We start from the raw sequence: 14,869 nt of genomic DNA on the forward strand, positions 1-14,869 counted from the left end.
GCACAAGTGCTCATTTTCAGCAACGCCCTGCACATAGAGACACACACACACAGACACACATTAAAACCTGGGAGCTGACCAGTACAGCCACAGTCTTATACTGTTGGCCACTAAGCAGCTCCAGGGGGAGCAGTTGGGGGTTCAGTGCCTTGCTCAAGGGCACTTCAGCGGTGTTGGGTGAGTGATGACAATCACTTCCCCACCCAGATTTCTCCTGCCCGTCCGGGCATCAATAATGTGTGTGTGTGTCTTCATATATAAACTAAAGGTAGTCAAATATAATGATTTATTCCTGTGTGTTTGTTTGTGTTCATATTAAAGGTACACGCCTCAGGAGATAGAGAAACTAAAAGCGTGAGTATGAATCTGTACATCCATGAATCTGTACATCCGTGAATCTGTACATCCATGAATCTGTACATCCATGAATCATGAATCTGTACATCCATGAATCATGAATCTGTACATCCATGAATCATGAATCTGTACATCCATGAATCATGAATCTGTACATCCATGAATCATGAATCTGTACATCCGTGAATCTGTACATCCATGAATCTGTATCCATGAATCTGTACATCCATGAATCATGAATCTGTACATCCAAGAATCTGTACATCCATGAATCTGTACATCCGTGAATCTGTACATCCGTGAATCTGTACATCCATGAATCTGTACATCCATGAATCTGTACATCCATGAATCTTTACATCCATGAATCTGTACATCCATGAATCTGTACATCCATGAATCTTTACATCCGTGAATCTGTACATCCGTGAATCTGTACATCCATGAATCTGTACATCCATGAATCTGTACATCCATGAATCTGTACATCCATGAATCTGTACATCCATGAATCTGTACATCCGTGAATCTGTACATCCATGAATCTGTACATCCGTGAATCTGTACATCCATGAATCTGTACATCCATGAATCATGAATCTGTACATCCATGAATCTGTACATCCATGAATCATGAATCTGTACATCCATGAATCATGAATCTGTACATCCATGAATCATGAATCTGTACATCCATGAATCATGAATCTGTACATCCATGAATCATGAATCTGTACATCCATGAATCATGAATCTGTACATCCATGAATCATGAATCTGTACATCCATGAATCTGTACATCCATGAATCTGTACATCCATGAATCATGAATCTGTACATCCATGAATCTGTACATCCATGAATCATGAATCTGTACATCCATGAATCATGAATCTGTACATCCATGAATCATGAATCTGTACATCCATGAATCATGAATCTGTACATCCATGAATCATGAATCTGTACATCCATGAATCTGTACATCCGTGAATCTGTATCCATGAATCTGTACATCCATGAATCTGTACATCCATGAATCTGTACATCCATGAATCATGAATCTGTACATCCATGAATCTGTACATCCATGAATCATGAATCTGTACATCCATGAATCATGAATCTGTACATCCATGAATCATGAATCTGTACATCCATGAATCATGAATCTGTACATCCATGAATCATGAATCTGTACATCCATGAATCATGAATCTGTACATCCATGAATCATGAATCTGTACATCCATGAATCTGTACATCCATGAATCTGTACATCCATGAATCATGAATCTGTACATCCATGAATCTGTACATCCATGAATCATGAATCTGTACATCCATGAATCATGAATCTGTACATCCATGAATCATGAATCTGTACATCCATGAATCATGAATCTGTACATCCATGAATCATGAATCTGTACATCCATGAATCTGTACATCCGTGAATCTGTATCCATGAATCTGTACATCCATGAATCTGTACATCCATGAATCTGTACATCCATGAATCTGTATCCATGAATCTGTACATCCATGAATCTGTATCCATGAATCTGTACATCCATGAATCTGTACATCCATGAATCTGTACATCCGTGAATCTGTATCCATGAATCTGTACATCCATGAATCTGTACATCCATGAATCTGTACATCCATGAATCTTTACATCCATGAATCTGTACATCCATGAATCTGTATCCATGAATCTGTACATCCATGAATCTGTACATCCATGAATCTGTATCCATGAATCTGTACATCCATGAATCTGTACATCCATGAATCTGTATCCATGAATCTGTATCCATGAATCTGTACATCCATGAATCTGTACATCCATGAATCTGTATCCATGAATCTGTACATCCATGAATCTGTACATCCATGAATCTGTACATCCATGAATCTGTACATCCGTGAATCTGTACATCCATGAATCTGTACATCCATGAATCTGTACATCCATGAATCTGTACATCCATGAATCTGTATCCATGAATCTGTACATCCATGAATCTGTACATCCATGAATCTGTACATCCATGAATCTGTACATCCGTGAATCTGTACATCCATGAATCTGTACATCCATGAATCTGTACATCTATGAATCTGTACATCCATGAATCTGTACATCCATGAATCTGTACATCCATGAATCTGTACATCTATGAATCTGTACATCCATGAATCTGTACATCTATGAATCTGTACATCCATGAATCTGTACATCCATGAATCTGTACATCCATGAATCTGTACATCCGTGAATCTGTACATCCGTGAATCTGTACTCCATGAATCTGTACATCCGTGAATCTGTACATCCATGAATCTGTACATCCATGAATCTGTACATCCATGAATCTGTACATCCGTGAATCTGTACATCCGTGAATCTGTACATCCATGAATCTGTACATCCATGAATCTGTACATCCATGAATCTGTACATCCATGAATCTGTACATCCGTGAATCTGTACATCCATGAATCTGTACATCCATGAATCTGTACATCCATGAATCTGTACATCCATGAATCTGTACATCCATGAATCTGTACATCCGTGAATCTGTACATCCATGAATCTGTACATCCATGAATCTGTACATCCGTGAATCTGTACATCCATGAATCTGTACATCCATGAATCTGTACATCCATGAATCTGTACATCCATGAATCTGTACATCCATGAACCATGAATCTGTACATCCATGAATCAAAAAGAAAAATGTGGCATGCAAACGTCTTTACCCTTTGTACCCTTTGTGTGTGTGTGCGTGCGCGTGTGCGTGCGTGCGTGCGTGCGTGCGTGCGTGCGTGCGTGCGTGCGTGCGTGTGTGTGTGTGTGTGTGTGTGTGTGCGCGTGTGTGCGTGTGTGCGTGTGTGTGCGTGTGTGTGTGTGTGTGCGTGCGTGCGTGCGTGCGTGCGTGCGTGTGTGTGTGTGTGTGTGCGTGTGTGTGTGTGTGTGTGTGTGTGTGTGTGTGTGTGCGTGCACGCGCAGCCTCAGACAGAAGCATGGTAACGACTGGGCCACTATCGGAGCAGCTCTGGGCCGAAGCGCCTCGTCCGTCAAAGACCGCTGTCGACTGATGAAGGACACGTGTAACACAGGTAACAGAAACACGTGTAACACAGGTAACAGAAACACGTGTAACACAGGTAACAGAAACACGTGTAACACAGGTAACAGAAACACGTGTAACACAGGTAACAGAAACACGTGTAACACAGGTAACAGAAACACGTGTAACACAGGTAACAGAAACACGTGTAACACAGGTAACAGAAACACGTGTAACACAGGTAACAGAAACACGTGTAACACAGGTAACAGAAACACGTGTAACACAGGTAACAGAAACACGTGTAACACAGGTAACAGAAACACGTGTAACACAGGTAACAGAAACACGTGTAACACAGGTAACAGAAACACGTGTAACACAGGTAACAGAAACACGTGTAACACAGGTAACAGAAACACGTGTAACACACGTCCCAGACTCTTCTCCCTTCTCTAAAACACCCTGGACAAGTAACGCTCCACGCGTCCCAGACTCTTCTCCCTTCTCTAAAACACCCTGGACAACGCTCCACACGTACCAGACTCTTCTCCCTTCTCTAAAACACCCTGGACAACGCTCCACACGTCCCAGACTCTTCTCCCTTCTCTAAAACACCCTGGACAACGCTCCACACGTACCAGACTCTTCTCCCTTCTCTAAAACACCCTGGACAACGCTACACACGTCCCAGACTCTTCTCCCTTCTCTAAAACACCCTGGACAACGCTCCACGCGTCCCAGACTCTTCTCCCTTCTCTAAAAAACCCTGGACAACGCTACACACGTCCCAGACTCTTCTCCCTTCTCTAAAACACCCTGGACAACGCTCCACGCGTCCCAGACTCTTCTCCCTTCTCTAAAACACCCTGGACAACGCTCCACACGTCCCAGGCTCTTCTCCCCTATCTGAAACACCCTGGACAACGCTACACACGTCCCAGACTCTTCTCCCTTCTCTAAAACACCCTGGACAATGCTCCACGCGTCCCAGACTCTTCTCCCTTCTCTAAAAAACCCTGGACAACGCTACACACGTCCCAGACTCTTCTCCCTTCTCTAAAACACCCTGGACAACGCTCCACGCGTCCCAGACTCTTCTCCCTTCTCTAAAACACCCTGGACAACGCTCCACACGTCCCAGGCTCTTCTCCCCTATCTGAAACACCCTGGACAACGCTCCACGCGTCCCAGACTCTTCTCCCTTCTCTAAAACACCCTGGACAACGCTCCACGCGTCCCAGACTCTTCTCCCTTCTCTAAAACACCCTGGACAATGCTCCACGCGTCCCAGACTCTTCTCCCTTCTCTAAAACACCCTGGACAACGCTCCACGCGTCCCAGACTCTTCTCCCTTCTCTAAAACACCCTGGACAACGCTCCACGCGTCCCAGACTCTTCTCCCTTCTCTAAAACACCCTGGACAACGCTCCACGCGTCCCAGACTCTTCTCCCTTCTCTAAAACACCCTGGACAACGCTCTCTCTCTCTCTCTCTCTCTCTCTCTCTCTCTCTCTCTCTCTCTCTCTCTCTCTCTCTCTCTCTCTCTCAGGTAAGTGGAGCGAGGCGGAGGAACAGCGCCTCTCGGAGGTGGTCTATGAGATGGCGGGCGTGTCTCCGGGCGTGGCGGTGACGGGGGGCGTGTCCTGGGCCACGGTGGCGGAGCAGGTCCGCACGCGCTCAGAGAAGCAGTGTCGCTCCAAGTGGCTCAACTACCTGAACTGGAAGCACAGCGGAGGAACCGATTGGACGAAGGACGATGACATCAGCCTCGTACGCAGGTGTGTGTGTGTGTGTGTGTGTGTGTGTGCGTGTGCGTGTGCGTGTGCGATCCTGTCTATAGGCGTGGTTTAGACCAGTGGTTCCCCTTGAGAGAGTTCCAGGGGGTCCCCAGCTAAATGATAGTTTGGAACCAAATGGACCCTTATGGATCTGTAACTCTGAGAGTGTACAAATGGTTCCATGTGTACACTCTCAGAGTTAAATTAACATTGATTTTACAATATAAATATCGGGGTCCCAGAGATATAAATGCCATTAAATGGGGGTCCGTAGACTAATGCATGTCAAACTGGGGGTCCTTGAAATTAAACGGGTTGAGCATCACTACAAATCTTCTCTTATGGGGGTCCCTATGGGGGTCCCTGGCATGAAAAAGGTCTGTCAATCAGACGATGAAACAAGGAAAGATGCGAGTCCCTGTGCGAACATTAGTTCATTAACTATTAATATCTATTAAATATTAATATTTATTTTGGCCTTCAATTTGCAATTATTAACTAATTGAAATTAACACCCCGAAATGTACGAGTATGAAAGCCTTTTATGTTTAAATGTCACACAGGTGTTTAAATGTCACACAGGTGCTGCTAAATAACTAATGAATCTTGCCAGTCAGTTATCATATTATGGCATATCTGATTAAAATAGGCTGCATTCTGCATCCCAGAACGCAGTTTATAGTTAAGGGACGCAATAAAACAACGACCTCTGCATCTACGGGATGCACTACTGTACTACTGTACTGTTTTTTATTCTAGTTTATTTTGCTAGCTTTAGTTATAATCATCATTTCTTCTTCTGTTTTCTACATGAATAATATAACCACATTATAACCATATAAAATGAAATGGGAGTTAAATGCTGCAATTTGTAAAAACTTGCAAAATATGACTCCTAGCGTTGTTGAAGTGGGACTCATAAAATGTCCCTGGGACTCATTTCTAAAAGACCATCCCTGCATCCTGGGACTCATTTCTAAAGGACCATCCCTGCATCCTGGGACTCATTTCTAAAAGACCATCCCTGCATCCTGGGACTCATTTCTAAAAGACCATCCCTGCATCCTGGGACTCATTTCTAAAAGACCATCCTTGCATCCTGGGACTCATTTCTAAAGGACCATCCCTGCATCCTGGGACTCATTTCTAAAAGACCATCCCTGCATCCTGGGACTCATTTCTAAAAGACCATCCCTGCATCCTGGGACTCATTTCTAAAAGACCATCCCTGCATCCTGGGACTCATTTCTAAAGGACCATCCCTGCATCCTGGGACTCATTTCTAAAAGACCATCCCTGCATCCTGGGACTCATTTCTAAAAGACCATCCCTGCATCCTGGGACTCATTTCTAAAAGACCATCCCTGCATCCTGGGACTCATTTCTAAAAGACCATCCCTGCATCCTGGGACTCATTTCTAAAAGACCATCCCTGCATCCTGGGACTCATTTCTAAAAGACCATCCCTGCATCCTGGGACTCATTTCTAAAGGACCATCCTTGCATCCTGGGACTCATTTCTAAAAGACCATCCTTGCATCCTGGGACTCATTTCTAAAGGACCATCCCTGCATCCTGGGACTCATTTCTAAAAGACCATCCCTGCATCCTGGGACTCATTTCTAAAAGACCATCCCTGCATCCTGGGACTCATTTCTAAAGGACCATCCTTGCATCCTGGGACTCATTTCTAAAGGACCATCCCTGCATCCTGGGACTCATTTCTAAAAGACCATCCCTGCATCCTGGGACTCATTTCTAAAACACCATCCCTGCATCCTGGGACTCATTTCTAAAGGACCATCCCTGCATCCTGGGACTCATTTCTAAAAGACCATCCCTGCATCCTGGGACTCATTTCTAAAAGACCATCCCTGCATCCTGGGACTCATTTCTAAAAGACCATCCCTGCATCCTGGGACTCATTTCTAAAAGACCATCCCTGCATCCTGGGACTCATTTCTAAAAGACCATCCCTGCATCCTGGGACTCATTTCTAAAGGACCATCCCTGCATCCTGGGACTCATTTCTAAAAGACCATCCCTGCATCCTGGGACTCATTTCTAAAAGACCATCCCTGCATCCTGGGACTCATTTCTAAAAGACCATCCCTGCATCCTGGGACTCATTTCTAAAAGACCATCCCTGCATCCTGGGACTCATTTCTAAAAGACCATCCCTGCATCCTGGGACTCATTTCTAAAAGACCATCCCTGCATCCTGGGACTCATTTCTAAAAGACCATCCCTGCATCCTGGGACTCATTTCTAAAAGACCATCCCTGCATCCTGGGACTCATTTCTAAAAGACCATCCCTGCATCCTGGGACTCATTTCTAAAAGACCATCCCTGCATCCTGGGACTCATTTATAAAAGACCATCCCTGCATCCTGGGACTCATTTCTAAAAGACCATCCCTGCATCCTGGGACTCATTTCTAAAAGACCATCCCTGCATCCTGGGACTCATCTATAAAAGACCATCCCTGCATCCTGGGACTCATTACATTCAAAACCTATTTACATCACTGCATATCTATATGTCATATCAATTTAACCCATTCTGGACGGGAACCCCTTTTGGTGTTTTAAGCATTGTTATACTTTAGCTGTTGAAAAATAGCAGACCTACAAGCTCGTAGCGCGGCACCGAGTGCCGCGCTACGAGCTTGTAGGTCTGCTATTTTTGAAAAATCGTGAAAATGTGGCGCAAATCTTTGAATATATATTCTTTCAGAGCGAACGTTTTTAATTCAAATGGTCCCTGGAACAACATATTTTCAGATTGGGGTCGGCGGCCAATTACATATAATCTATTACATATAATCTATTACATATAATCTATTACATATAATCTATTACATATAATCTTGGGGCTCCTTGACATGAAAATGTTTGAGAACGACTGACCAGCTACATTTAGTTTATGACACAGTTTTTGTGTGTGTGCGCGCGCATGTGCCGTGCGTGCGTGCGTGCGTGCGTGCGTGCGTGCGTGCGTTCAGGATCTCCGAGGTGGAAGTGGAGGAGGAGAATGAGCTGAAGTGGGAGGAGCTAGCGGTGGGGTGGAGCTCCGTGCGCTCTCCTCAGTGGCTGAGGTCCAAGTGGTGGAGCATCAAGAGACAAGTATCCAATCACAAGGAGATCCCCTTCACAGGTACACGCCCACTCTGCCTGTGGTACACGCCCACTCACACACCAGTGGTTCCCAAAGTGGGGTCCGGGGACCCCCAGGGGTCCTTGAGGGAGTTCCAGGGGGTCCGGGGTAGGGTTGGGATTCGGAACCGGGTCCATTTCAGACCCGGTTACGACATTGCGGATCCGGAGCCGTTTCCATCGTTTTTTTATTAACGGTTCCCCAAACGGTTCTCATCAGTCGTCATTTAGCTCCGCTGTGTCTGTGCATGCAAGCCAGCAGAGCCTGGGGTGACGTCACCCCACCTACAGAGTGAGTGGGGTCGGGGAGGATACGCCCACTGTTCTGTGCATTCAGCGACCGCCGCGGAGCGAGTGGGACTGGGACAGTATGTCGAAGAGATCTCCAAAGTGTGGTTAACAGAGATGGAAATGACTCTGAGGCTGAGCACGCAAGTGCAATAAATGCGATGCTATAGTTCCCTGGCTGCAAAGGTTGCTGCAACTTGTACCACGTCCACATTGAGGAAACATCTCAAAATCAATATGCCTACACGAGTCCACAACTCACGAGAATAATCTAGGCACATCGCGTTTGTGAGCCATGCGGAAAGCTGTGCCCGCTCTCCCCGCGGCTCCACCACAGCCGACGGGGGACGATCTGATGCAAGGCTGGTTCACTTTCCCCAGGCTGGTAACGTAATAGAAAATAAAAACTACTAAAGTCTACAGAGCTTTTCATTAGGCGTATTGTACAACTGTTGTTAATGGTGTTAATTTAGAACGCCAATGACTCGACATCTTTCTGTCTGATATTTTATGAATCACGTTAACTATAGAGCCAAATCATTTTGTCTGCACTTATTTTTACAACTTATAAGCAACTCAACTGCTTTTGATTTGGCTCTAAATTAATCGCGTGGCTGTTGAGAGCCCAGCGTTTAGGTGCATATACCTCCATAGATTGATTACTTTATAAACAGTTTGCAGAAAAAAACACAGGAACGTACCCTACAGTTCAATACAAGGTCTGCTAAGAGGATTTCATAATCCAAGAAAGCACTATGGCTTGTTTCCATTAGGGTAAGGGGTCCTTCATATTAAATTAATCTGAACATTAAAGACAACATTTGGCCGGAGCATCTAGTCTGCCTGAGAGTTCCCAGGTGGGAGCAGGAGGGGGGAACCCAGTGTACTCTCTGCTGCCCCATCTGGCCGAGTCAGGTTAGTTTTTCCCACCAATGTTGGAACTCTGGCTCATGGACTAAGAACCACAAAGAACTGAACCGAGTGGTGACGGAGCAACAAGGACCTGATTGGTCCTGAACCGAGTGGTGACAGAGCAACAAGGACCTGATTGGTCCTGAACCGAGTGGTGACAGAGCAACAAGGACCTGATTGGTCCTGAACCGAGTGGTGACGGAGCAACAAGGACCTGATTGGTCCTGAACCGAGTGGTGACAGAGCAACAAGGACCTGATTGGTCCTGAACCGAGTGGTGACAGAGCAACAAGGACCTGATTGGTCCTGAACCGAGTGGTGACAGAGCAACAAGGACCTGATTGGTCCTGAACCGAGTGGTGACGGAGCAACAAGGACCTGATTGGTCCTGAACCGAGTGGTGACAGAGCAACAAGGACCTGATTGGTCCTGAACCGAGTGGTGACAGAGCAACAAGGACCTGATTGGTCCTGAACCGAGTGGTGACAGAGCAACAAGGACCTGATTGGTCCTGAACCGAGTGGTGACAGAGCAACAAGGACCTGATTGGTCCTGAACCGAGTGGTGACAGAGCAACAAGGACCTGATTGGTCCTGAACCGAGTGGTGACAGAGCAACAAGGACCTGATTGGTCCTGAACCGAGTGGTGACAGAGCAACAAGGACCTGATTGGTCCTGAACCGAGTGGTGACAGAGCAACAAGGACCTGATTGGTCCTGAACCGAGTGGTGACAGAGCAACAAGGACCTGATTGGTCCTGAACCGAGTGGTGACAGAGCAACAAGGACCTGATTGGTCCTGAACCGAGTGGTGACAGAGCAACAAGGACCTGATTGGTCCTGAACCGAGTGGTGACAGAGCAACAAGGACCTGATTGGTCCTGAACCGAGTGGTGACAGAGCAACAAGGACCTGATTGGTCCTGAACCGAGTGGTGACAGAGCAACAAGGACCTGATTGGTCCTGAACCGAGTGGTGACAGAGCCTCCCATCCCTGGAACAGACTCTGTTAGAGCATCCCATCACTGGAACAGTCTCTGTTAGAGCCTCCCATCCCTGGAACAGTCTCGGTTAGAGCCTCCCATCCCTGGAACAGTCTCTGTTAGAGCCTCCCATCCCTGGAACAGACTCTGTTAGAGCCTCCCATCCCTGGAACAGTCTCTGTTAGAGCCTCCCATCCCTGGAACAGTCTCTGTTAGAGCCTCCCATCACTGGAACAGTCTCTGTTAGAGCCTCCCATCACTGGAAAAGTCTCTGTTAGAGCCTCCCATCACTGGAACAGACTCTGTTAGAGCCTCCCATCACTGGAAAAGTCTCTGTTAGAGCCTCCCATCACTGGAACAGACTCTGTTAGAGCCTCCCATCACTGGAACAGACTCTGTTAGAGCCTCCCATCACTGGAACAGTCTCTGTTAGAGCCTCCCATCACTGGAACAGTCTCTGTTAGAGCCTCCCATCACTGGAACAGACTCTGTTAGAGCCTCCCATCACTGGAACAGTCTCTGTGTACAAATGGAACCAAACGGGTTCCATTTGTACACTCTCAGAGTTAAATTAACATTGATTCTACAATATAAATTGGGGGTCCCAGAGATAGAAATGCCATTAAATGGTGGTCCGTAGTCTAATGCATGTCAAACTGGGGGTCCTTGAAATTAAACGGGTTGAGAATCACTGCTAGAGCCGTAAACATCTTCTCTTATGGGGGTCCCTGGCGTATCTCTTCAAATGGGGGTCCACGGGATAATTAGTGTCAATTTGGGGGTCCTTGACATTTGGGAACCAGTGTTGTACACGCCCACTCTGTAACCTGTGTGTGTGTGTGTGTGTGTGTGTGTGTGTGTGTGTGTGTGTGTGCGTGTGCGTGCTTGCGTGTGCGTGTGCATGCATGTGTGCGTGCGTGTACGTGTGTGCGTGCACATCAGTCCTACTGAAAGGTCTCCTAGAACTGATGACATCATCAGAATCCTCTCAGACGACGGCGGCGGCCGGAGCAGGAAGCCCCGCCCCTTCTCTCCAGATCCGAGTCACGCGATTGGAGGAGGCGGGCGGAGGAGGCCTCGCCCCCGGGCCGCTGGCCGCGCTGCAGATCCCGCTGCAGATCACGCACCTGGGTGAGTGACAGCTGTCAATCACACGACGCGACACGCCGTGTTCGTATTGGACGGCGGGGCAGATCGGTGAACCAATAGGGACTGGGTTTGGCTCCACAAGCTCATAGCGCGGCACCGAGTGCCGCGCTATGAGCTTGTAGGTCTGCTAATTTTGAAAAATCGTGAAAATGTGGTGCAAATCTTTGAATATATATTGTTACAGAGCGAGTTTTTAACTCAAATCTGTGGTACTGGGGGGGGGGGACATATAGGCCTAAATGCCTGCTGCAAACATATTTTCATTAACCTATTTTTTCTTTATTCATCCATGAATTTAAAAATAACTTAACAAACTGTCCTTGCAGGGAGGTGACAGCCTGCAGTCACTAATTTGATACAGTCTGTTCCTAGCGAAAATTCAGCAGCAGCGTTTTGACTGGTTTCTTGTAGTCAGTTGATTCTTCATATCCAAATGAGTGAAACGGCCGGGATGATTTGTTTATTTTTCATACAGTTCTTTATGAGGCGATCTGAAAAAACCCTATGGGGATTACAATGCAAATAAAAAGTACATGAACCCGCGGACCTATAGCGCCCTCTACCGATATTGACGTCAGAGTCGGTGCTCCCCATACAGGGAGTATTGTCCGAATGAATCACTATTTGAGTCCACTGAGTCTGGGTCCCCGTATGGGGAGTAGGGAGTAGGGAACAACCCTAGCAATTCGAACGCAGCCCAAGTCTTTGTTCAAAGTCTTGATCTATTCTATCTGTCATCTAAATCTCTCTGTCTGTCTGTCTGTCTGTCTGTCTGTCTGTCTGTCTGTCTGTCTGTCTGTCTGTCTGTCTGTCTGTCTGTCTGTCTGTCTGTCTGTCTGCCTGCCTGCCTGCCTGCCTGCCTGCCTGCCTGTCTGTCTGTCTGTCTGTCTGTCTGTCTGTCTGTCTGTCTGTCTGTCTGTCAGATGGAGGGACGGTGGGCGACAGTGAAACCATCACCCTAAACACTGGAGCTCTGCAGACCTTTGAGATCCTACCTGTGAGTGGCACACACGCACACACACACACACGCATGCACGCACGCACGCACACGCACGTGCACACACACACAACAAAATTCTATGTTTTTTTTTTCTAGTAATGTCATGAAAAAATAAAAATAAATCCATGAATCCATGAATTAGAGTAGTGAGTGTAGTGAAAATGGCCGACATACAAGCTAACAACGTGGTGCGAAGCTTTGCGTTGTGAGCTTGTAGATTTGCTATTTTCACTAGTTTGGTCGCTGGGCGAATGTCTACTGTCTCAGTAAACTATAGGATCATTGTGGTCTGGTAGGACACCCACTGGTTGACAGTGGTACTGCACACAAGTCTAAATAAGAGGGTAACTCTTATGTTTCTATAATGCAGTGGTTCTCAACCAGTGGCCCGGGGACCACCAGTGGTCCTTGAGGGGGTTCCAGGTGGTCCTTGAGGGGGTTCCAGGTGGTCCTTGAGGGGGTTCCAGGTGGTCCGGGGACCACCAGTGGTCCTTGAGGGGGTTCCAGGTGGTCCTTGAGGGGGTTCCAGGTGGTCCGGGGACCACCAGTGGTCCTTGAGGGGGTTCCAGGTGGTCCGGGGACCACCAGTGGTCCTTGAGGGGGTTCCAGGTGGTCCTTGAGGGGGTTCCAGGTGGTCCGGGGACCACCAGTGGTCCTTGAGGGGGTTCCAGGTGGTCCTTGAGGGGGTTCCAGGTGGTCCGGGGACCACCAGTGGTCCTTGAGGGGGTTCCAGGTGGTCCGGGGACCACCAGTGGTCCTTGAGGGGGTTCCAGGTGGTCCGGGGACCACCAGTGGTCCTTGAGGGGGTTCCAGGTGGTCCGGGGACCACCATGGTCCTTGAGGGGGTTCCAGGTGGTCCGGGGACCACCAGTGGTCCTTGAGGGGGTTCCAGGTGGTCCGGGGACCACCAGTGGTCCTTGAGGAGGTTCCAGGTGGTCCGGGGACCACCAGTGGTCCTTGAGGGGGTTCCAGGTGGTCCGGGGACCACCAGTGGTCCTTGAGGGGGTTCCAGGTGGTCCCCATGTAGCTAAATGATGGAGAGTTGGTAACCAAATGGACCCTTAATAGATCTTTAACTTTTGAGAGCGTAAAATTAAACCAAATGGACCCGTAAGGGTCCATTTGGTTTCATTTTACACTCTCAAAAGGTTGTCTGTTATCTCTCCTAATGGTGTCTGTCTGTTATCTCTCCTAATGGTGTCTGTCTGTTATCTCTCCTAATGGTACCATGCATCAATACAGCATGTGGAGAAAGTCTTATCCAACGATAACAAACTAAATTATTTGGTTCTAAATGTCATCAAACGGTGGTTCCGTGGCTCAGATGCTGAATAAGGTTAAAAACCACTTTCAAGGTTAAAATCACTCTGGATTAAGAGCGTATTTGACTACATTGTAAATTGTAAATTGAATTAAATAAATCATGCTGTCTGTCTGTCTGTCTGCCTGCCTGCCTGCCTGTCTGCCTGCCTGTCTGCCTGCCTGTCTGTCTGTCTGTCTGTCTGTCTGTCTGTCTGTCTGTCTGTCTGTCTGTCTGTCTGTCTGTCTGTCTGTCTGTCTGTCTGTCTCGCAGTCGTTCCACCTCCAGCCAACGGGAACTCCAGGAACCTACTACCTCCAGACCTCGGCCCATCAGGGCCTGCCACTCAGCCTCTCCACCAATCAGGGCCTTCCTCTCACCCTGACCAATAGCGGCACGGTGACCCTCGCCACCGGCTCCTCCCCTTCCTCGCCCGACCACATCATTCTGCACAGTCTGTCGGTGAGCAAGCGAGCGTGTGTCTGTGCGGGTGTGTTGCCACACAATTTTCGAATGTTTCCGTCGTACAGTCTGGAGCAACGGAAGCTCTGATCATGAGTAAAATATAAATGCTTCCGTCATACAGTCTGGAGCAACGGAAGCTCTGATCATGAGTAAAATATAAATGCTTCCGTCATACAGTCTGGAGCAACGGAAGCTCTGATCATGAGTAAAATATAAATGCTTCCGTCATACAGTCTGGAGCAACGGAAGCTCTGATCACGAGTAAAATATAAATGCTTCCGTCATACAGTCTGGAGCAACGGAAGCTCTGATCATGAGTCAAATATAAATGCTTCCGTCGTACAGTCTGGAGCGACGGAAGCTCTGATCATGAGTAAAATATAAATGCTTCCG

General features: G+C 47.2%; 1 protein-coding gene across 1 annotated transcript in view; it reads left to right on the forward strand.

The window, feature by feature from the left end:
* The first annotated feature begins 326 nt into the window (after positions 1-326).
* dmtf1 (cyclin D binding myb-like transcription factor 1) overlaps positions 327-14,869 on the forward strand; it is a 19,417-nt gene continuing 4,874 nt past the window's right edge. The window contains exons 1-7 of the mRNA XM_079531907.1: positions 327-354; positions 3,383-3,492; positions 4,996-5,224; positions 8,230-8,381; positions 11,505-11,693; positions 12,635-12,708; positions 14,285-14,473. Coding sequence (XP_079388033.1) covers positions 3,471-3,492; positions 4,996-5,224; positions 8,230-8,381; positions 11,505-11,693; positions 12,635-12,708; positions 14,285-14,473 — 855 coding nt within the window. The 5' untranslated portion in view covers positions 327-354; positions 3,383-3,470. The remainder of the gene's footprint in view (positions 355-3,382; positions 3,493-4,995; positions 5,225-8,229; positions 8,382-11,504; positions 11,694-12,634; positions 12,709-14,284; positions 14,474-14,869) is intronic.

Source organism: Electrona antarctica, assembly GCF_951216825.1.
Source record: "Electrona antarctica genome assembly, contig: scaffold_834, whole genome shotgun sequence".
Lineage (NCBI taxonomy): Eukaryota > Metazoa > Chordata > Actinopteri > Myctophiformes > Myctophidae > Electrona > Electrona antarctica.